Source organism: Solea solea, chromosome 7 (genome assembly GCF_958295425.1).
Source record: "Solea solea chromosome 7, fSolSol10.1, whole genome shotgun sequence".
Classification (NCBI taxonomy): domain Eukaryota; kingdom Metazoa; phylum Chordata; class Actinopteri; order Pleuronectiformes; family Soleidae; genus Solea; species Solea solea.
In genome coordinates, this window is record NC_081140.1 from 6,790,506 (window position 1) to 6,813,583 (window position 23,078).

Here is a 23,078-nt window from a genome sequence, read left to right on the forward strand (position 1 = left end):
GATGCTTTTCTTTCCATCAAATTCACCAAATAAGAACAGCTGCACAATATCGAAGAACATTTACCATGATCACTCTGAAATGTATAGACTTAAGAAACATCTAAACATCTATCTATCTATCTATATAGATAGATAGTAGTATAGTATAGATTGCTTTATTTTTCATATTAACACCTGATATTTTATTTATTTGCATTGTGATTTTGTGATGTTAATGCGAAACATTGAACATTTCTGTCAGTGATGTTGTCTTTGAATTACTTTCTGTCCATTGTCGCTGTTAACATTCCTTCCTCCCTACGTCATGAATGTAGTTGTTGTTGATAAATTGCATTTATTCACCAACAAACAGCCTAACTTCACAAGCACAGAGCTTTGTGATGCGACAAAGTGTCGTGGGATATTTTGGGAAACGTTTCTCCTAGGTTGGCTGTCACAGATTTGAACCAATAGATTTCACTGACAGCGGGTGAACATGCACTCGCAGTTTCAGTACATGTTTGTGTACATGCTTTATGAGTCGCTGTCACTAAATGAAGGGCTACAACAAACTCATTTCACATCTAAATCCAAATCGTCAAGATAATAATAGAGAGAGTAATTTTGCCTGCCAGCCTTCAGTGAAGAGAGCAAGAGAAGTTGTGCTGGTGGTTTCTTTTGCTCTGTGTCACTGCACAGATGGTGCACCTGCTGCTCTGAATAGGTTTGGGTTTGCTGTGGATATGAAGACTTTTGGGCTTAAACTGCTTGGACTTGCTACTTGATTGGTGGCGATGGTCGTGACAGTGAATATCGAGACAGAAACTGCACAAGTAACTGAAGTAGTCGAGTTTATGCTCAATATAATCACAGACAAATGTTAGGGGGCAGGTAGAACAGTGGTGGTTCAATCCCTGAATACAGATAATTGTCCTTGGGCATGACACTACACTCCAATTGCTATGTGAATAGAGTAATTATATGTGAATAGGTGAATGGCAAAGAACTATTATATAGATGCAGACCATACAGATGTAGAACATGTGTGAATATACATATAACAAATTGTGATAACTGTATGTTGGTATACATATATATATATACATATATAGAGAGATATATGTATATATATATATATATATATACATATATAGAGAGATATATGTGTATATATATATATATATATATATATATATTATATATATATATATATATATATATATATTATATAGAAAGGATACTGACAATAACATCTTTTCTGTAGATATGCCACCATATAGGCAGTATGACAGACCCAGACCAGAGAGACAAGCAGACAGACAGGTCTGATATTGACATCCTTCAGCGCTACATCGCCCGTTGTTTCCCTGGCCTGCACCCTGAACCTGCGGTGGTGGAGAGCTGCATGTATACAGTAAGTATCCACAGTTGAATATCGCAGTGTTTGTAATCCTCTTTCTGCAAAGGGGTGTGATGTTATGCGTGTCATTGGGAAATAGCATCCCAGTTTTAAGCCTCCTACACAGTTGTTTCTGTTTCAGATAATGACTGTGTGTCAGCCTACGTATGAAAATGATGATCATTAGCACCTGTTTGGTATAATTAGTTAATCATAGACCTGACTTCAGTCCTACAAAACCGCTCACTTTGTGCAAGTGTATCTAGAAGAATTGATGCTGTGTTGTAGGCAAAGGGTGAACACACCAGATATTGATTGGATTTAGAATGTCTTCTGTTAGCTCACTCTGATGGATTTTGTAAATTGATAAAAAGAACAATTGGAACTTATATTTGCAAAAGCATTCTTATTCAACAGCATTTTTCCCACCTGTGCAGTACTATATGTGTATAAACACAGGTCATAATGAGTTCAAGTTCATCACTCTGCAGGTAAACTCAAATTTGAGTCTACTGTTTTAAAGGTTTCAGTCTGTGTGTATATAATTTACTGGTGGATGTGTTTCACATTGCCATTCTTCGGTGGCAGATTGCGTTTGTGTGTGTGTGTTTGCAGTAGTGCAGGCATTGTGCAGCCACTCTGCCCTCCAGCAACACAGCGAGCTGCTCTTACCACAATCACATACTGAGGCTGGAGGAAAACATAATATCTGTGACCTTGTCCAATGCCACTGAAAAACCTGACAGTCACGCTCTTTTTCTCACTTCACAGCCACTGAGCTGTTCCATCACCAGTGATTCTTAAGACAGGACAGAGAGTTAAATGACATGTGTCTCTCAAGTTGCAGTGAAATGTTTGAGTTCCCAGAGAGCAGAGGTTCTCATGTATTCTCTGCGAGACTATTTTCAACACATTACATCACATTTCCTATTATTCACAAAGACACAAAGACAGATCCAGCTGCAAAAGGCCGTATGGAGAGAGTATGTGTCTTTGTCAAATGTTTCCAAGGGCGGTACAGTGTGTTTCACTTGTAATGTCTGTATGTAGTGAAATGAAGATATGGGAGAAAGAATGCTGCAGCACTCTTGAATAAATATGCAGACATTGCACTTGTTTCCATATACAGCAGCTCTGAGTCCATGTGCAAGTCAATCAGAAATGTCTTCATTCTTATGGCAACCATAGCAATGAAGACAAGAAAAATGTCTCGTTTGCAGAGGATTTTTGACCGACTGTATACTCTTAATGCCAGAGAAGGTTCAAATTAAGACAAATTAGCTATGAGGCTATTTGAGTCAGTGGTGAACTATATAACTGACTGTATGTAATGTGTATTAACCACCAGACTTCTAGTAGTATAGATCATTTTTCAAGGCATATGTTCCACAGAACAAGACAACAAAATACTAAAAAAGATGTGTGGAACAGTAGGGAGCAGGGTCCATATGAAACAAACACCACTATGGTCAGAGTGGGTCAGTTTTTCCAACAGCACGTCATGATCATACATGTTTTCTTGTTTTTGCAGCTGACTCCTGACCGTCACTTTGTGCTGGACTGCCACCCTACTTACAACAAAATTGTGATTGGAGCAGGATTCTCAGGTACAAACACCACAACATCACACAAAGTCAGAGTGTATGGAATTAGATTTGGGTCGATATTTTCAAACAACACTTTTCACGAAGCAAGCAAGAATTGCAAATAAAACATTTTAATTATTCTATTTTATTTGTTTGAAAATACACTTTTTGTTTGCAATGATTGGAATTTTGTTTGCTCTGACTCTTTTGCATTTGCACTCCAAATGTGTTCTGTCCATGGGCGGGCCTTAGGAAGCTGCCTGCTGATTGGCTACTGAGTTTTGAAGCAACAGCTCAATGGACCGGGAAGTCTGGAACTCGTCCATAATATCTCAAAGATAATCTGACAAGCCTTAGGTACTTACAATCATTTAAATTATTATAATTATTACAATTATTACATTTACAATTATTATATAGTACCTTGTCAGATGACTCAGCAGCAGGCATCTCCCTAAGGCCCAGGGACAGAATCGCTAACAAAAAAGCGTATTTACAGACCAATAAAATACAATAATTTTGAATGACGAAATCGATATTTTATTTGCAATTAGTGTGTTTTAGGTTTGTGGTTAATTTTTATTTGCTCAATTCATTGAGTGTTGTTTGATAATACTGACACACTGACTCTAGAGTCTACTCTAAGAGTGCTGCTGAGCATTAAATTCTAACATGCAATGCTGATCTTCTTTATTTTAGATTACAGGTCGTCTCGCTTGCTCATTAGCAGTAAGCACAAAGTGCAGCTCAGCCTGATGAAAATGAAATAAGTTTGCACTTGGTTGTAAACTAAAGTACTGGAACAAATAAACTTAAATGATGTTAGATGGACAGTTAGAGGATCACCTAAGTTATTACAGTACATCATGTTACCATTTGACTGGCACAGAAGATGCAGGGAGTTCATTTACAACAAAATATCCAATGCAAGATTTATTTAGTTTCAAAATGAGAGCAAAGAACTAAACTGTTTTACATTATCAGCTCAGTATGTCGCCTAATCTCCCACTGTGAAAGGAGATTAAGATCAAATGAGTGTGTATGTGTGGGTGTTTGAAGAATGTTCATATCTGTATGTATGTGAAGCAAAGAACCGGGTACTTTGAAATTAAAAGACACAATAGACGTTTGTTCACATTGCAACACAAGGCGTCATAGGCACACGTTCATTTCCTTCACCAGCTCAGAAGGAAGAAGAGCATTAATCATCTTATCATGAGTCATGAGTAGGTTTAATGTAAGTGATCTACTGGGAAAAGACGTTTCTCACAATCCTTCCCACTGAATTGACTTGACTGAGGCGTCAACTTTTTTACGCAGCATGCCAGAGTGACTGACATCAGCACAAAAGCCTTCACCGGTACGACAGTGTACTTAAGTCCCCATGACATAAAAATCATATCACCATAAATTATATTGCTGTAATCATGTATATTTTGCTTAAAATGTCACCTGCATGCATGCATGCATATTTTTCTAGTCCTTCCTGAAATGAAATGAAATGAAATTCTTCATCATCAGTTGCTTCTTCAAAGATTGTGAGGATACAACAGCTCTTTTGCCTCCAATGCTCAGCAGTTATTGAATATCATAGGTTATCATATGTGTATATGGTCATAACACACTACTGTAGGTCCTCTTCAGAATCTACCAGTCTTACCAGTATAAAGATACTTGAGTAAAAGTACAAGACCAGAAAATGACTTTGGTAGAAGTTGAAGTCACTTTTTATAATATTACTTAAGTAAAAGTACTTAAGTATCAAAAGTTCTCTGATATAAAATGTACATTTTTGAAGTAAAAGTATTAAAAAGTTAGGATTGAGCCATGGTTGCTCAGTGGTAGGGTGAGTTGTCTTTCAACTGGAATGTTCTGGGTTCAATTCCTGGCAAGACACTTAACCCCATGTTGAAGTGTGTGAGTGGGTGAAAACTGTAGCTCATCAAGACTAGAACAGCTCTATATAAATACAGACCACTACCAACTCTTCTTCTTCTTCTTCTTCTTCTGCTTTTATTTGGTAGTAATGAGTAACAAAGCTAGTTAGAGGAAATGCAGTGGTGTAAAAATACACAATTTATTTAGGAAATGTAGAGGAGTAAAAGTAAAAGTTGCTAGAAATATAAATAACAAAGTAAAATACAGATACATGAATTTTATACTTAAGTACAGTAACAAAGTATTTGTACATTGTTACATTACAACACTGGAAGAGTGATTTTTGAAGGACAGGAAGAGGATTTTAAAAACACATCAGGGAAATTTTGAATTAACTACATTTAACTGATAACCAGGTAAGATAGACTAGTGCTCTGTACACGACATGTGGCTCCTCTTTCTGGATATAGTAGTAGCAAAGCTGTGAGAAGTAATGACAGTATTCAAGACAGTCTCCCAATGTTCAAAAGATAGAGAGGAGTTTCATTTTTGTTACTGACAAACTGTGGACAAACCCACTGCTCACAATTGACTGTATCTGCTCTTATAGAATTTGAAAACAAAATGGAAAGAAGGAGCTCTTGCAGGGTGAAAGAAAGTCTCTGTAGCTGGACGATGTCTTAGGCTGAGGTATTTCTTGTCAATCACGGATGAATCATGGAGACAGATGATGAACATAAATGACCTGAACAAATTACCAGCTATGATTTGATTGCCATTAACAAATATGAGCCAGGCAGAGTCAAGGTCACTGTCATGAAATGTGGAGCTTCCCTATTGGACAAATATTGTATATGTAACCTCACCTCACCTGACCCTTGTTGTGTCTTCTCTTTCTTCAATGTCAGCTTAAATGTCATGTTTCATAACTTCCTCCAGTTTCCATTTATTGTGCTTCCTAAGTTAACCCTGGGTCTTTTACTGCAGACGACAAAAGAGATTACTGTATAATAACACATACACTATGTGGTGGTTTAAAATTATCTTCTAACCTTTCCCTTCGCAGTGGTTCATCCTGAGTATGAGAGGCTTAAAAATAAGACAAAGAATAAACATAGCATACTAAGTGAAAGACAATATAAGCAGCCAATGAAGTCTACATCACACAATTGGTTTCCAGGATTCCTTGCATGGTACAGTTATTTAAAGATAATAAGCAAAGAGCATCGCTTAAAACAGCAGGCGACTTCTTCTGCTGCTGTTGTTTAATATGAGGGTTTTATGCATCTTAAAGACAACTCAGACTAAATGGTAGATCATGCTTTTCAAGGGAAATGCAGCTGCATTTTATCAACAATGAAGCAATGGAAGGAATGTTGTGTTTTCTAAAAACAGACCCCAATGTGCTCACATACAAGGAGAACGTTATAGGCCTAGAATATAGACTTGTTGTACTCCACAGAATACGGCAGCAGGAGAATAAGAAATATTTAGTTATTTCCCTCATTCTCCTAATATTATATTATATTATATTATATCATATCATATTATATTATATTATATTATATTATATTATATTATATTATATTATATTATATTATATTATATTAAATTAAATTATATTATATTAAATTATATTAAATTAAATTAAATTATATTATATTATATTATATTATATTATATTATATTATATCATATCATATCATATCATATCATATCATATCATATCATATCATATCATATTATAGTTTGAAAATACATTGGTAATCAAGAGGCTTGTCCTGCCTTCAGCTCTTTTAAGCCACACCAAGAACATGTCACATGAACTGCATTAAAAAAGGGTCTGGGAACCTAAAAAAATGACATGGTCAGGTGACAGTGATAAATCATTTGTTTCCCTGAGTAATGCCAAGTCAGTACTGATGCAAACTCTGAATACTAATTGTGAGAGGTTTTGAAAGGACATTTCTTCCTTGGATATAACTTTGAGAAAGACAGGGTGTCACAGAATGCAGTTGGATCCAAGGTTAAATTTCACTTTGTCTGCGGTACATGGGATATAGCTGTCATCTTTAGAGGGTGGAGTTTATTCAAAATAAAATACCGGGGCCAAATGTGTCAAATTGAGTTTGTTATGGTAATGAGCCATACTTGCCTTCGTGTGAGAAATTACAGTGCATCAAACAAAAGGGGAAGAAGGATGGATTCAAAATCACTAAAAACTGCATGAGAGTGAGGTGTTTTAAATTACTGATGAGGGATGGTGTGTGAAGTTTAATGTTGGCCTTATTGATAAAAAAAAAAAGTTTCAGGTGTTAACTCAGGACAGCTCAGGTCAGTACAACTCAGCAGAAGTGTTTATGGTCTTAAATAAATCATTTGGTCTGTGAGCATTTTTGAAATAATCTTTGGTATTTGGACAAGGCGTTTCCAAGAATATAAGAATATAGTATATTGCCTCGGTTTCTGGAGAGTCCAGGCGTGTGTGTGCATGTGTGTGTGCGTGAGATGCGTGATTGTGCGGCCATTGTGTAAAACAGCGCATTGTGTTTTTCATATGACTTTGTAACGTATCGAAGAAACGTCAAACGTTCCTAACTGTGAGTGATCGCACTGCGCTCTGTGCTAAATAACATTGATTTATCTAGATTTTACAGTAAATGGATTCCAACAACAAACTTTCCACATCCTCCCACAAACACTGACCATTTTATGGAGTTTGGCTGCTTAACAAAATCAAAGTTATGGACAGCTTAATGCCCCAGGGGTCACAAATCAGCTGACTGAGTCATGTCAGGAGTCCATTCCTCTCATCTAATTACTCTCCTTGACATTTAATATTTCCGGCTCTTTCTTCAGTCTTTTTAGAGAGACATATTTTGCTACTGGTTGATTTCTGTAGTGAAGACGTTTCCTCCTGTGGCAGCAGATTATGATACAGCAGTCGTTAGAAACTCCTGTTGATTAAACTGGACTAAAAACACTTGATGTTTCACTCAACTTATTAAATTAGCAACTTCTTGAGACCACAGAAAGTCCACAATGCAACACTCAGCACTCATTAAAAGATCACAGTCACATTTGTATCCTCTCTGTCCATAAAGAATAGCTATTGTAATATAAAAATGATCATCTAGTCCTAAGATATCAGCTTAGCATAAACCTATATATCGGGGGGGAGAGCCATTGTTTCATATTAGTGTCAGGACAATATCCTTTCTGATGTACTATAAGTAGATTTTTTTTACCATTCACTCTCTTTCTGTGCTGTGTTAGTGTGTTAGTGTGCAGCTAAGTGTTAAAATGTCAGGTCCATTTTCTTGTTTTACAAATGACATTTGGTGAGGTTTGATTTTGGGGTTTCTAACTTTAAAGGGAGCTAAAGAGACGATGTGAACAGGTAACCAGATGAAAGGTGCCCTGCAGTTGAAGCACTAATATGGCCATATGAATATGCCAGGTTAGTTTGGGGGTAAAGGCTTTTATAAGCTCTGTACCATATGGTGTAGTTTGAATCAATCATGTGCAATAAATCAGTAGTTGTTGGTTTGTGACGCAGTTGTAGCTACTGAAACTGACAATTGGTAAAAAAACAAATGTGCTGGGTGAGAGTCTGCAACTAAAATAGTCACTATTAAGACACTCAAATTCCCCACTGAGATTGATAGACCTGAGAATAGTTAGCTCTTTGTAGCTTGAAGGGCTAATTTTAGAGACGGTGCTGTTGTCACTTAGTTTGAACCATGTTTTAGTCAGAGACACAACATCTGAGTGAGGAGTCAAAATGAAATGAAGACAAAAAGCCTATCACACACAGATCTAACATTTAAAAATACCGTCTTCTTTTTGCAATTTGCTGCCGGGGACTTGAAGTGCTGAAAAGTTTTTGTTATTACCAGTTGCTGAAATGTGGATCAGGTTATCTGAAGTGGCAGCGGTGGGTAATTTAAAGCTCGTCTGGGGGAAAAAAAATACCTGGTGAAGCATCCAGCAGTCATTAGTACAGGTATGCTGAGCAGCACATATGGAGCAGGGTAAGGGAAGTGTTGCCCAGGCACTTTGGGAAAAATGAATCTAAGCGGAACTAATAAAAGGCTCCAGCTCAGAGGACATTATTTATTAATGCACAGTTGATCATGCTTGGCAATTAATAGTGCAAAAACAGGCTTCCTGTGACCCAGCTGAGTCTAAATGTAGACACTTTAAAAAAAAAACTTTACCGGAATAAGTTAAGTTTGTTGACAAAGTGCAGACGGCCTATCATTGATAGGGCCATGACAGGATCATGATCTTTTACAACGCCGTCTCCAAATAAAAAAACATTTGGGAAACTTCTCTATCCCACTTATACTTTCAGGGGTTTGTGTGAAACTGGAGCCAGTCTCAGGTAACACTGAATAAGAGGAGAGAAGTGAGTCACCGGCCTATCACAACATCAGCATGCAGAAATAGACAAACTCACATTCACACAAAGAGTCAAATTAGAATCTGTAATTAACCTAACCACCAATTAGCCTGTCTTTTTGGGAGGAAGCCAGGTTCCTTGGAGTTGTGCAAATTCAATACAGTCAGGCCTGGTCAAATCGGAGTTCGAACCACAAACCCTCTTGCGGTGAGCCAACAGTGCTTAACACCCCGTCCAAAGATAGTGAAACCACCAGCTCTGTGGTTTTTTGTAAGTAAATGAACAACAATATGTTTAATTTAAAATCCATAGTAGCTAGTAGTACAAAATGTTTGTAAAAAAATGAAATAGTCTCTAAAATGAATGTGAGGTGCAGTGTATCCTCCACTGACTATTGCTGTGGATGTTAATATTCTATTTCTGTTTGGTCTCTGTGATCGAAAACCATGCATGCAACCATCTTGTACAAAAGTTCAAGCTCTTGAGTAGTTGTTAAGATTTGTTTTTGTGCTTGGACCCAAGTACTTGCCTAAAGCATCATTGAAACAAGACATTGTGAATGTTTCTACTCTATCTGTTTGAGTAGAATCTACAGAGTGTCTCGTTTTGAAATGCCACAAATATTATTCACAGGAAAACAACCAACACAAATATGTTGGCAATTTGAAGCCGGTAAAGTCAAGGAGATTTTGTTAATGTCAGAGTCACAATGAGACAGAGAGGAGCGACTTCCTTGTAAACCAGACTGGTTCTGATGTGTGCCAGGCCAGATCCACAGATACAGCAGAAGCAGCAGCCACATGAATCAGCATCACTGTATTCCTGTTCATCCAGGATCACCAGGGCACAAAGTGACGGCACAGAGTCCTGAAGAGCAGGGAATGTGTGCATGTGCGGACATAAAAGAGGTCAGAGCTCTGAGGTCACAGTCAAAGAAGGATAAATACTGGACAAGAAGGGCCCAAATTGAATCAAACCAAAGTGAGACAGTGGTATGGGGTCTCGTTAGAGGGATTGCCATCATAGTATAATTGTAGTCTAGAGTTCACACACTCAGGGCCCCAGGCTACTCCCTGCTCTGTCCAGTGCTGCCTCCATGTGAACCTGCTGCCATTGCATCTGTACAAGAGCCGTGCAACATTGTGCTCATCAAACCCAAATGTAAACATGCAAAAAAAAACATTTTTATTGACCAAACCAACAAGTTCATCAAGCTGTCACTGTCACATCTGTGCAACACCTCATGATTCACAGTTGGCATGGTGGCGGCAATGAAAGTCTTTAGAAACGACCAGAGTCCCAGATAGGATTGCCTTGAATAAGACTGCGCCACAGATAAGACAAAGTGCCTTATACCGGTGGGGCGAGATAAAAATATATGGAACACTTCTCAAGGGGCTAAAAACCTATGAATCTGAAAGTCCATTTGAAAAGCTCACACACAAGAAGCCCAGCCAAGCCCACCTGATTTAAGTACAAGAGGGACCAGCACTCCTTTAAAACAGGGGAGCTAAAGTCCAGGCCAGGCTGCATGCAGGAGCAGGAGATGATCATATCTGTATCTGCAGGGGGGGCAGAAAACAGTAATGCAGTGTTTCACCTGCACAGTGCCATTTTTAACAGAAAGGCTAAAGATGGTGATTGCTTGGCGCCTCAAGCTGAGAGGGAGCCCCCCGCCCCCCGACAACAGCCAGCAAATGTAGTGTACAGGAACAACTCTGTTCAGACACAAGTGCAACTCTCGATACCGTGTCAGCCGACGTGTCTCCTGTGAACACGTATTATCTGCCCTTTATTCAAGTACATGCGGTCTAAATGTATCAGATTCCTGTTCTGTCATTCTATGTACATTTGTATCAGAGTTACAGAGAGAGAGGTAAGAGACAAGAGGAGCTCAATCAAAGATCTGCTCACGCTGCTGTAACATGAAGTCACTTTTACCTGTTGCATAAAATAGATTATATAGCGTTTAGTGTTTAATGCTGTGCTGGTGGCTGTGAATAAATTAACATATGATTACTAATTACTGTAAAAAGAAACAGGTCTGAATGTGGTCTTTATTAAAATGCCTTCAAATTGTGTAATCAGCTATGTACTGGAGACTAAAACGATGAGTACCAATGACTCAGTGGCTGCTCGTTGATACACCACAATCAATGAGGAAGGTGTTTTTATAGCTTTTTCACTGCAGAATAGATTTCAATTTAAAAACGAACCCACCAAACATCAACCAAGAAGTCAAAATGAAATAAATGTGATTAAATATAGAGAAAAATAATAACCTATGACATGAGGCTAAGCTGTATAATAACCTTCAGGTTTGTTCTTTTATAACTGATCCCACATCAGCTTGTATAGCAAACCTACCTACTTCAGATCACTCACAGCAATCATGGACATAATGTACAATCCGTACTTGTACTTGCTGTCATCTACATGACCTTCATCAGGCTGTTGTGTTGTGGTCACTGCACGACTTGTTGTCTTGTGATCATCCCGCCGCTATCGCAGAGCGGCAGAGCGCTGTCTCTTTGGACACGCCGAACCATCCACATATTCTAACAACACAGATCCTTAACTTTTAATTAGTTTCCGTCCATTGTGAAAGGTGGAAGAACTCCTCTCTTCTCCAACAATTACCTTCAGTGTATCTTGGCACTTTTCCATTTCTCCGTGCTGTCATGTCTTTCACCTAATTATATCTGAAATTAATAACCTGCTCACAATTCTCGACTCGCAGTGGAGCACAATTCTCAGAAGTAGAAGTCGAAAGATTTGCATTGCCACTGGTTTGCATAGTAATGATTTAACTATTCCTGAGGCCTTAGATCATGAATGTGCTTTGACACCAAATAAAACAAGTGTGATGCTTTGCTTGTTATGGTTACTTTGTTCTGTTGTGTTAGTTGGAGTGCTTTCATGTCATGACAAAGATTGGTGAGGGATTGGGGTGATTTACCTGGGCAAAACAAAAACAAAGATATCATTTTTTACTACTTTTAAGATATGTTTCTGGTTTGGAGTTGGAGAAGATTAGGATTAGGATTAGGCTGATTGCCTCACAGCACCGTGTCTCTGCTGACCCATTTCAAAACTAATACAGATGACAAATGTGTCTTTCCATCCCCAAGCAACAAAGGATCCAGCAGGTTTATCCTCCACTGTCTACGATGCAGCTGACGAAGGACGCCCCGTCTCTCACACACACAGCTATACAGTATAATCTCGGTGCAGGGTTTTTCTCCAGGAAGTCATTTAGTAGAGATTGTCTGACCATCTGCCAGACCATGGTGCAGCATATCTCCGTTCAATTATAACAACAAATGAATATAACGCACACTAATTATAGGAGCCATTTATGTTGATTGTTGGCATGTCATAGTTTTGTTTACAGATATTAAGTTATATTATTTGGGACACCTGGTGGCAGTAATTGCACGCACCGGGGGTGAATAAATGAGACACACACACACACACAGGTAGGAGGGGAACAGACCCACACAGTGCTGGATCAAAGCAACACAAACAGGAAAATGTCGGTACGTTTATCAAACAATCTACATCAACAAAGAAAAAACAATAACTATATTAAAATATCCAGTTCTGTGTAGAATCACCCTTCATGCCTGTGTTTTAATGGCAAATAAAACTTAATGGAAGATGTTTGAAAACTGCCAGTACCTCCGCTCTGACTGTCATTTTCATTGAAATGATATATAATGATTATTTTCTGTGTAGAAAGCAGGGATGGCACATTCCCGTTTTATCTTCTGTGACGTGCAGTGGCAGACAAACATGTTTGCTCCCAAACTGAGTGTCCTTTCAAAACATGTCATCTCGTCTAACACTTTCCCCCTTTCTGCCTCTGATGACACTTTGCATATCTTGATTGGGTGTTTTTTTTTGGGTCTTACCACCACTTGTAAATCAGGACAGTGTGCATGTGCATAAATGTGCACATTGCAGAGAAACAATAGAAGCACTTGGGAGATGCAAATTGAGAAATAAATGACTAGTCAACAGCAGCCCCAGCAGGTATGTGAGGCTGTGCTTTAGGTTAAGAAATCCTTTGAGCTAAATGCTAATGCCATCTCACCAGATGGTCTCCCTGTCAAATATAGTACAATGTTGTTTACCATGGAGACTGCATTATATAATAATATAATAATTATAAACTTTATTTATATAGCACAGTCCAATCAAGCTTAATCAAATACTGCAAGGAGTCTGCCCAACAGATCACACAATGAGCAAACACTAGGCATCAGTGCAGAGAGGAAAATCTCTGGAAGAACCAGACTCAAAGATGTGCAGCCATCTGCCTCAGCCGGTTGGTGTGAAAGGAAAATATACCCCATACCCTATGGCCATAAAATGACTAGATCTGTTTTTTTACCAGTGGAAAAGTGTTTAATCTGCCTTTACTGCCAGGTTAAATTACACAGTATCAGTGGGAGAGTAAGACCTGGATGAACCCAATAAATTCCACTTTGTCTGTTTAATTTTTGGCTAAAATGCACATTCATTAGCGTAGTCGTGACCCATGAATGTTTCCAGTGAATCTTAAGCCTAATAAATCCAATGTAATATTATTAATATAGATTTTTTTCTGGTCCCCGTGCAGGAAGTTGATAAGTTAATTATTATCAGCACTGTAGCTTCTCAAACAGCCGCATTATAAAAAAAGAAGAAGCTCAGGACCATATTTGACAAGTTTAAAGGGCTTATACATAAAACAGAAGGAAAAGTGTGCTGCCTTCCTCCCCCTTCCTTCACATTGTGCATTTGTCATCAAAGCCCAACACAAGTGCTTTAGAGGAAATGCTAGGGGGTTGCCATGGCTACAAAATCACCCCGTGGGTTCGGCCATCTATTGAGGTTTTTCTTTCTCCTTCGGTGGGGAGATGAAAACTCACATGGCCAAACTGTCGGAGCCAAGCTTTTATGACTTCAAAGCCAGACAGAATCCAGGGGAGCTCTGAGACCTTTGTCAGATGGCAATGAGCTGCATTCTTCAAGCCCAGTTGACATTCAAAAAAAATTTCCTCTCAGACCTTAGCAACAGGAAAAGTCAGGCTGCATTTTGAAAATAGATGCTCTCTCATCTCAGACCCTGGGCTTGAGCACAACAAACCTTTATGCAAAGAAAGGACAAATCATCCTTACTTAGATTTTAGTCCCGATTCACCAAAGTGAATAGATGCTCGGTGACAGGCATCGCAACAGCTCTGCTCTTCTTTTATGCGTCCATTCATGTGTGGCTTGAATCCAACGCCTGACTCAGACAAAAGCCCAGAGATGCAGGTTATTTATAGGCTACAAGGTGCAAAAGCATGACTCACTTTCATTAGTTCATCCGTTCATCTGACATGGCTTAATGACCTGTGAATGTACATCGCTTATTTTCTTGACTTCTCTCCCTTTCTCAGGTCACGGCTTCAAGTTTGGACCAATCATCGGCAAGCTCCTGGGTGAACTCAGCCTGGGACAAGTGCCCTCCCATGACCTTTCACCTTTCCGCATCAAACGCTTCCAGGGAAAGATGAAATCAGCTTTGTAGATTTGAGCCGGTGCTCGAGTATCAGCGTATCATCAAGCTGTCTTCAAATTCATGTAGCCAGTGCATGATCTGAGGATGTAAGGTCTTTTAATTAACTGCACAGTGGCTATAACAAACGTGATCTCCAATCATAAGCTGTTTTCAGACACAACTCTTTAGAAATTGCTTCTGCACACACAACTGCCTGACAGGTGACTGTCTACAGCTTCCAGATGAACTCATGTATGAGTTAGAACGCTGTGACATTTTCCTTCTGTGTTATCAGGAAATTTGACCAGGACAAATTTATTCAGTGGATATAAGTGCACGTCTGAAAGCAGCTATAGAAGCAACACATATTAAATCACGGCCAACTGTTCAATGTCCAGGCCTCATGTGCTGTTTAATGATGACTAATAATAAATCATATTCTGACTGCATTATAGTGTAAATGGACGCTTCTTTCTGGGATGAACATATGTCATTACAGCTGCGTCACTTCTTGCGACATTTCACCTAAACAACAACTGTATTGTAATTTACAAACGGTGTACTTAAACATTTTGGAATCAGTTTAACAACAATCAAACCACTGTGTGTTTCACTGCCTAGACAAAACAATGTTATTTGCATTACCCCTGATTGTATGAAAATACTGTACTTCTGTCAGTCATAATCTTAACATTATGAGGAGTTTTCCTAACACTTTAAGGCCTCAAAATGTCCATCTGGACTTTATTGCCAGAAAAAGTGCTTTTGCCCATTTTTCCAGAATAACTTTCAGTATCTGGCAGTTATTTATGATTCATTCATTTATAATACATTTACAATGATGAAATAGTGTATTAACAATTTACAATGAGGAAAAACAAAAAGTCAGAGTTGTACATGAACACCAGATTTTACGTGTTAAGTTTGAAATTTGAACAGTGTAAACATTTAAAATAACATTGGTTTGAGTCTTTGTCACACTGTCCAGAAACATGTATCCAGCTCTCTTCTCTCTGGTGACAAAGACGCCGATTCGCCGGCTTCCTGCAACAGCGCTAGTAAAATTACCACAAAACTTTGACGTGCAATTAATTACTGTAATTACTGTAACGCAAAGATAAATGTGTCATCTGCGATGTGCTCAGTGTTGAAGGGTTAAAGCTGCTGTCAAAAATGTGTTCTTTTGGCTAACTTGCTATTCATTGCTGCTGATCCTTTCACCTATATCTTACTTCAGTAGAATTTTTTCAGCAACAAACAGCCAAAAATCTCTGGCTCCTAATTGGATAAAGCGGAAAAGATTCTTCTTCTCGATCTACTGTCAGAGCCCTGAAACTGTGAATATAGAATCCTATTTAACACTGATTTTAACTAAATGATTTCACTGACAGCAGTTGGATGTGAAGCTGTAGAGCCGCATTTGAAGTATTGATTTCTTTTGTCACTTTTGTTTCAACGCTGTTGAATACAGTTAGTCTGCAGTGCTGCTATATTGCATCCAGTTGTGCGTTTGAACGGATGAAATACGGACGTATGCGTAGATCGCTCAGCTGTCTAGTTGTCAAAAGTTACTACCAAAGAAGAGCACTATTATTGTTTTGACAAGAGAACCATTATCAACGACAAGATTCTAAGATGTGTCGTGCAATTGTAAAATGATCCATCCGTGATAAAACAAGCTTTATTCTTATTGTCCTGTATGATTACATGCTTCTGTAACCCTCGCTCTCACTTCGCAGCGTTCACCATTCTGCCAGCTGAGTACATGTTTAAAAAGTCATAAGCCATGAAACCATTTGTGCTGGAGTGAATCAGAGGAGGCTGTATTTGTCCATGTAGTGGTAAACATTTAAATCACCAATCAGACGGCCTATTACAATCGATGCCAACCAAGGCCATCAGCAGGAATGAGGAAATTATGCAGGGGAATGGCAGAGATCAGTGAGCCATTTGCTCCCTTGCCTCTAAGTGACTTCAGACTGATAGCAAAGGACCATTATGCAAATTAAAGAATTACAAGTACATTAAACATGCAAATGAATATATTCAACCACTAGTAATCATCAGGCTGGGCCAACTTAAACACCCCTCTGGAAGGAAATCTACCTTCTAAAACCCCACTGAAATCGAAATAAATGGCTGTGTAAAAACAACTGATTGCACCTGAAAAGAACTTTATGATTTTCTGGCAAAAAAAAAATCAAAAGCCCTCTGGTTGATTAGCGCGGCTTTCTGATGCATCAGTGACTGCGACAACTCCGGCTATGTCCAGCCAATCAGAGAGCGGCCAGGAGGAGGTGATGGTGACTGAAACAGAATACAACACTGGTCCCCCAGAGAGAAGAAGGGGAAGAAAAAATGAAATATGACATCAAAAAACATGGCAGAGGTCAGAGACCTGCTGCAGAATAGCTCAGCAGTTCAACACAGAGACAAAAAATACTAGTAAAAGTCCTGCCTGGCCAGTGAAGGGAGTAACGGTGTTGGAAATAAACGGCGTTACTTTTTTCAGTAACGAGCAATCTAATTAATTACTGTTTCAATCATGATAACGCCGTAATACCATTACTGCCAAAAAATGTGGCGCATTACTTTAAATATTAGGTAATTGAAGCGGTTTTCATCAGACCAACTAAATCTCTCTACCCTTCTTCCTCGTGAGGGCACACGAGACAAACGCATAAGTAATGATGATTGGCTGGGGTCCAGTGAAATTGCATTGTAAGATTCAGATTCACCTTTATTGTCATTGTACTGGGGGGTTACAACAAGATTGGGGGGGGAGTTCTGGAAAATTAAATTAAATTAAATTAAATTAAATTAAATTAAATTGAATTAAAATAAATAAAATTAAATTAAATTAAAGAATTTATATGTTAAATGCACATGCCCTGGACAAAAGTGCTTCTCCACCTCATGAAACAATTTTAGTTAACAATTAGTTTATTGTATTAAGTGTCCATTTCATTATAATATTCAGATTTATCATAAATAATTGTTCTGTTAAAGAGGTCAGGTCCGAATTCTTTGAGCACTTAAAATGTACTTGAAAGCAGCGCAATAGTTACTTTCCCTAGTAACTACTTAATTTTATAAGTTGTAACTCAGTAACTAATTCAGTTACTTTTACTTTGGAGAAGTAACTGTAACTAATTACTTTTTAAAGTAACATTTTCAACTCAATATCTTGTGTCACCTCTTTGTTTACATTGCAGATGAGACCGTGGTAGACTGATGGAAGATTGTGCAGTACAGCATGTCACCAGTCAGTCGTGTGATGTAAACAATGTGTTTATTCTAGAAACAAAGTTTCTAGAATAGCATCCAGTCCACAAACAAGAATCCTTTATCATACAAGTAAGTTTGCACATACTGGAGATGCTCCCTGTCCTACACACTCGCACACAGAGTGAACACAGAGAACTTAAGTTATTTGATAATCAGCCGGTTTTTTTTATTAGTGTGCTGGTTTCTCAAAGTGAGGGTCACAGAGTTTAACCTTAACAATGATTATTGCTCAAGAAGACGATGCACTTTGTTTGCTCTGCCCACATTTACCCTGTCGTCAAAACAGGATCAAGTAAAAACAAAGACATTGATAGATTCATATGTATATTACTCATTACCAATGACGCACTTCTGCAACAGATGGAACTTTTCTGTCTCTTTTGTGTCACTTTAACGGCCATCTTTATAGGGCTTTACCCACAATTCATAGCATGTTGGCAACCTAACAGCAAGTTACAACAAACATTTCAAGAGAGAAACTCATTTTGTAATCAAAAGAAGATTTTTTTATTTTATTTCTTTTTTTTAATGTGATATTAAGTGTCTTAATTCTTCTCATAATCATTATGCTGTCCCCCATAAAGAAATTCTCTCATAGCCTTTTTGATGACGTCACAGAGATCAAAGGCATCATCACATAAGAGGTCAAAGTTGTGATTTCTGGTTGTTCCATGGAAAAGTGTGTCTTTGAGGTTTACTATGTCTGAAGCCAAATGAATTGTTCACATGTTTCTTCATCAGTTTAAAGAGTTTAATAATAACAAATTATAAGGAATAACTCTTGTGGTTTGTCTCCAATCTGCATTTTGAGTGTTCTGATTTGACCTAGTTCTTCTCCAGTGCTCCTCCTCGGTCACTCATGCACACAGGAGACAGAGTGACAGGAGTTTTTTCCACAATACTTTGGTAAGTTTTAAGTGTTGTTCGTCTGTCTTTTACGCCGAGAATATCCTCGTTTATGTCTAACAGTAGAATCTTCTCGGTGTTTTCAGCGATAGTGTTGCCGTGCGACGCTGTTTCACTTTACCCACGCTGTGTGACACATTTTACATCACGACTGAACTTGGAAATGTCACTGCGGACACGCAAACAAAAAAACTGTTAAACCATGAAACACACACTACAGCTACAAATAAACCATTTATTTATATGGATATAGGAGTATCCATGTAAAACAGGCCAAATAAATGTTTGGATGAAAAAAATTAAGTTTTAAAGAACCAAAATGTGTACATTTAATAAATAAGGTTCAGGTTCAGGTACTTTATTTATATCCATAGGTAGATTTGTTGTACAGCACGGCGACAAAACAGCCGGTTTGACATTTAGTTTCAAAACAAACTAAAGAAACCAGATACAAATATAATAGGATAGAGTGCTGAGGTCACAGCTAATTAAATCTCCGTAGATTAATTAAGAGAAAACATTACACTGATTAAAAATGTAAAAACTTGGAAACAAGACAAGGCTGTGACTGAGTTTAACTATGTGGTTTAGGGTAGAGATGCGTGACCAAACCATGAAAATGATAAAACTCATAAAGGTTCAATCACAGGGAAAATAAAGTTTCCTTAAATAAAGTAGGTGCTAATGACAGTACTCACTCATAAGATAGTGTGATTTTTAATTACAATGACTTCTTTTGTGTGTTTACCTCCTGAAGACAATATGCATACGTTTAGTTTTTGATGTCAATGCAGAGATAAGACTCCTCAAAATGATCCCGGTCAGAGAGCAGACTGCAACTTTATCTCTTTAAGGTGCTGTTGACACATTTATCACAGCCGCTTCTTTTAAGAATCTGCAACGGTCTCTGTCCTTGGCTGTTTTCCACCAGCCACACACGCACCGTCTTTCAGCATGTCTGCTCCTGACCCTTGCATCCCGCTCTCTGTTCCTCCTGAGCTTGTCAAATCCTGTCTTTTCCTCTCACTCTTCTGAAGTCTGGCTCCCTCCGCCAACTGCTCCCGTTCCTTCTTCATTTCATCCTCACCAAACTTCATGTAGAACAAAGACAGGTTTCCCTTTTCTTGTGGAGAACAGTCAGGATCTCACTCACTGATTCCAGCTCCACTTCAACAAGCTCAAGCATCAGTGACAGGACGTCAAAGTACCCGCCCTCGACATCTGACTGGCAGGCGATTACAGCATTGAGACCAAACGAGTTAGAGATGAAAACAGAATGAATAATTAACTCATCAGAGTCTATTTGAGTTGACAGAACTCAGCTGTGTCGCCATAATAATAACAACCAACGCCAGCATAGAGAGGCTGAGTGAACGTGGTCTGGACTCTGTGGAGGAGGGTCATGGTGTCAGAGACGCTGTAGAAGGACAGGAGTCCTGCGCTGTGGTCCAGGTACACGCCCACTCTGGGGGACACGAGCCCCGAGACATTAGTGTTGACGCTGTTGAAATAAAAGTCAAACCTGTTTGGGTAACAGTCTAACACCCAGGATTTGTCATTTAATCCAAACACACATTCATCTGATCTCCCAGACCTGCTTATATTCTTGTATGCGACTGAGACAGCGACACCCTCGACTCTCCACTCCACCTCCCAGTAACAACATCCAGTCAGACTCTCCTGACTCAGGACCTGCCACCAGTAGGTAAATCTGTCAGGGTGACCGCTGTAAGACTGACTTTCTCTCGTCACTGTCACCTTTTTGTTCCCCCGAGATAACAACAGACATGTGTGTGCCGTGTTCGGATCAAGTGTGATTTCCTGTGAATATTTTAAGAATTCAGCTCTGGTCTTGGGCTCTGGTTGAGGCAGTGAAAGTTTGACTTGAGTCACTTTCAACGAGAGGTTTGTCCATGTTTTAGTCAGGACGTCCTGTAGCTGACCTCGAATCTGTGAAACAACTGCCGTCACGTCCTCAAAGCAGCTCAGAGGACGAACAGTGACGCCGGAGGAATGTGTCAACGGAAATCCGAGTAGGAAACGGTTGTGATCCTCCGCGTGTGAGAGCTGCTGAAGTTCAGCTTCTTTCCTCTTCAACTCGACGATCTCCTGCTGCAGCTTCTCATGAAACTCTCTGACATGGTTCAGTTCACTTCCCTGCTGGGATCTGATCTGCTGAGACAAATCAGAGCTGCTTTTCACCAGGAGACGCACCAGCTCAGGGGCCAGCTCAGTGAAGATCTTCTCAGTGTCCTCCACTGCTTTATCGGCAGAGCAATTGAAAGCCTCCACCTCCTGTTCCAGCACCTTCACATCTTTCTCTCTGTCCTTGAGTCTCTGCTGGAATTCTTTATTGCTCAGCTGGAGCTGTCTCTGCTCCTCTGTCACTTCTGCTGCAGCCGACACTGAGTCGTGGCCTTTATGTTCATCCACGGAGCAGATGTGACAGACACCCTGCTCATCAGTGTGGCAGAACATCTTCATCACCTCACCATGACGGCAGCAGATGTTCTCCAGGAACCTCATGGATGGTTCAATCAGCTTGTGGTTCTTTAAAGGATGCGAGTCATGATGAGGCTGAAGATGTTTCTCACAGTAAGAGGCTAAACAAACCAAACAGGACTTGAGAGCTTTCAGTTTCCTCCCAGTGCAAACATCACAGGCCACATCTTCAGGTTTAGCATAGCAATAACCAACAGGGGCAGTGTGGAGTCCAGTCTTCTTTAGTTGCTCCATTAAATCTACTAAGGTGGTGTTTTTCATGAGGACAGGCCGTGGTTCAAAGGTCTGCCTACACTGAGGGCAGGTGTAGATCATCTCCTCATCCTCTGTGTCCCAGTGGGTTTCAACACAGTTCATGCAGAAGCTGTGTCCACAGGGAATAGTCACCGGTTCCTTGAGTAGATCCAGACAGATTGAACAGCAGATTGCATCCCGCTCGAGCTGAACTCCTTTATGCGCCATTTCTCACACCTGGAGTCTTCGTTCTCTTTCGTGTTTACTGCAGTTGCTCCGCTGTGCTTTAAATACATAAATGATAGGGCTCTGCTGTCTCATAATAGATGAAAGGAGCAAAATGAGAAAACTGACGACATCACATAAAGGCAGAGTCAGCACCACATAAGAACACTGTGTTTGTTCTGATCTATTTATTTTTTTTCTGCTTTAAAAAAGAGAATCTTTACTGCATCTGTAATTATTCCAGTAGGAGATAAATTGGGATGGAGTTTGTATCTGTGTGTGCGTTTTCTCCGGGTTCTCCGGTTTCCTCCCACATCCAAAACATGCAGAGGTTCATTTCGCCCTATGTCAGCTGGCAAGTGTGTCCGTTTTTGCCTCTGTTGAGTCTTTGGGTGATACTGATTAGTGAGCGTGCAGCCGTAGGTTTTTCATATCCGTCGTGGTGATGTGTGGGACAGAAATGTGTAACAGGAATGTATCCTGCTCGCTGATGGTGCAGTGAAAGGCCACGAGACCGTTCACCAGCCTGGCTTCTCTCTGAAAAACATCAGTGTCCTTCATTAACCTTTTCAGCAAACAGCCGCATGACTGTTAAAAGAACTAAAGTCTTGCTTCTTCTAAGCTGAGAGTGTGTGTACTTGTATTCATGTCTTTGTGAGGTCCAAGTAAACGTACAATTGAGTGTTTGGGCCCCACAACTTTAAAGGGCTTTTTCAGGGTTAAGGTAATAGTTAGGCACTTAGTTGTGATGGTAAAGGTTAGGGTAAGGGGCTAGAGAATGTGTCTTGTCCGTGATGTGTTCTCACTAAGACATAAAAACTAGTCTGTGTGTGTGTGTGTCGGTTGCCAGGTGAGACCTTGTCCTTCACTGACAACAACCAAAGATTCTTCAAGTGTCACCGGAATCGCTGTGGTGTTAAATGTGTGCGTCATTCCTGAGGGAGCAGTTTGAGATGAGGAGCAGAGAAAAATATCTTTCAGAACACATGAACGACACTGCGAAGAGAAATGACACGCAGTCCAAAATGTTCATTTGATCAAATCAATGTATTTGAGTGTTTATGTGGGATAATCTGAAAACTCTTGCTCTTTCCCTGCACACACAGTCAAGTGTTGGTTGTATTCGGGCCACTAAATCCATCAGAG

At 39.4% G+C, this 23,078-nt stretch overlaps 2 protein-coding genes across 2 annotated transcripts in view; one reads left to right on the top strand and one right to left on the bottom strand.

Moving 5' to 3' along the window:
• Positions 1-15,226, top strand: part of pipox (pipecolic acid oxidase) — a 33,244-nt gene extending 18,018 nt beyond the window's left edge. The window contains exons 6-8 of the mRNA XM_058634897.1: positions 1,244-1,393; positions 2,910-2,985; positions 14,677-15,226. Coding sequence (XP_058490880.1) covers positions 1,244-1,393; positions 2,910-2,985; positions 14,677-14,807 — 357 coding nt within the window. The 3' untranslated portion in view covers positions 14,808-15,226. The remainder of the gene's footprint in view (positions 1-1,243; positions 1,394-2,909; positions 2,986-14,676) is intronic.
• A 5,029-nt stretch (positions 15,227-20,255) lies between these two features.
• LOC131462934 (E3 ubiquitin/ISG15 ligase TRIM25-like) lies at positions 20,256-21,935 on the bottom strand. The gene has a single exon (XM_058634509.1). It carries the CDS (start codon positions 21,933-21,935, stop codon positions 20,271-20,273), a length of 1,665 nt encoding a protein of 554 aa, XP_058490492.1. The 3' UTR covers positions 20,256-20,270.
• Positions 21,936-23,078: the final 1,143 nt, after the last annotated feature.

Bases quoted from the DNA above. Each gene is read 5' to 3' on its own strand.
- LOC131462934 (XM_058634509.1), bottom strand. From the start codon at position 21,935: ATGGCGCATAAAGGAGTTCAGCTCGAGCGGGATGCAATCTGCTGTTCA.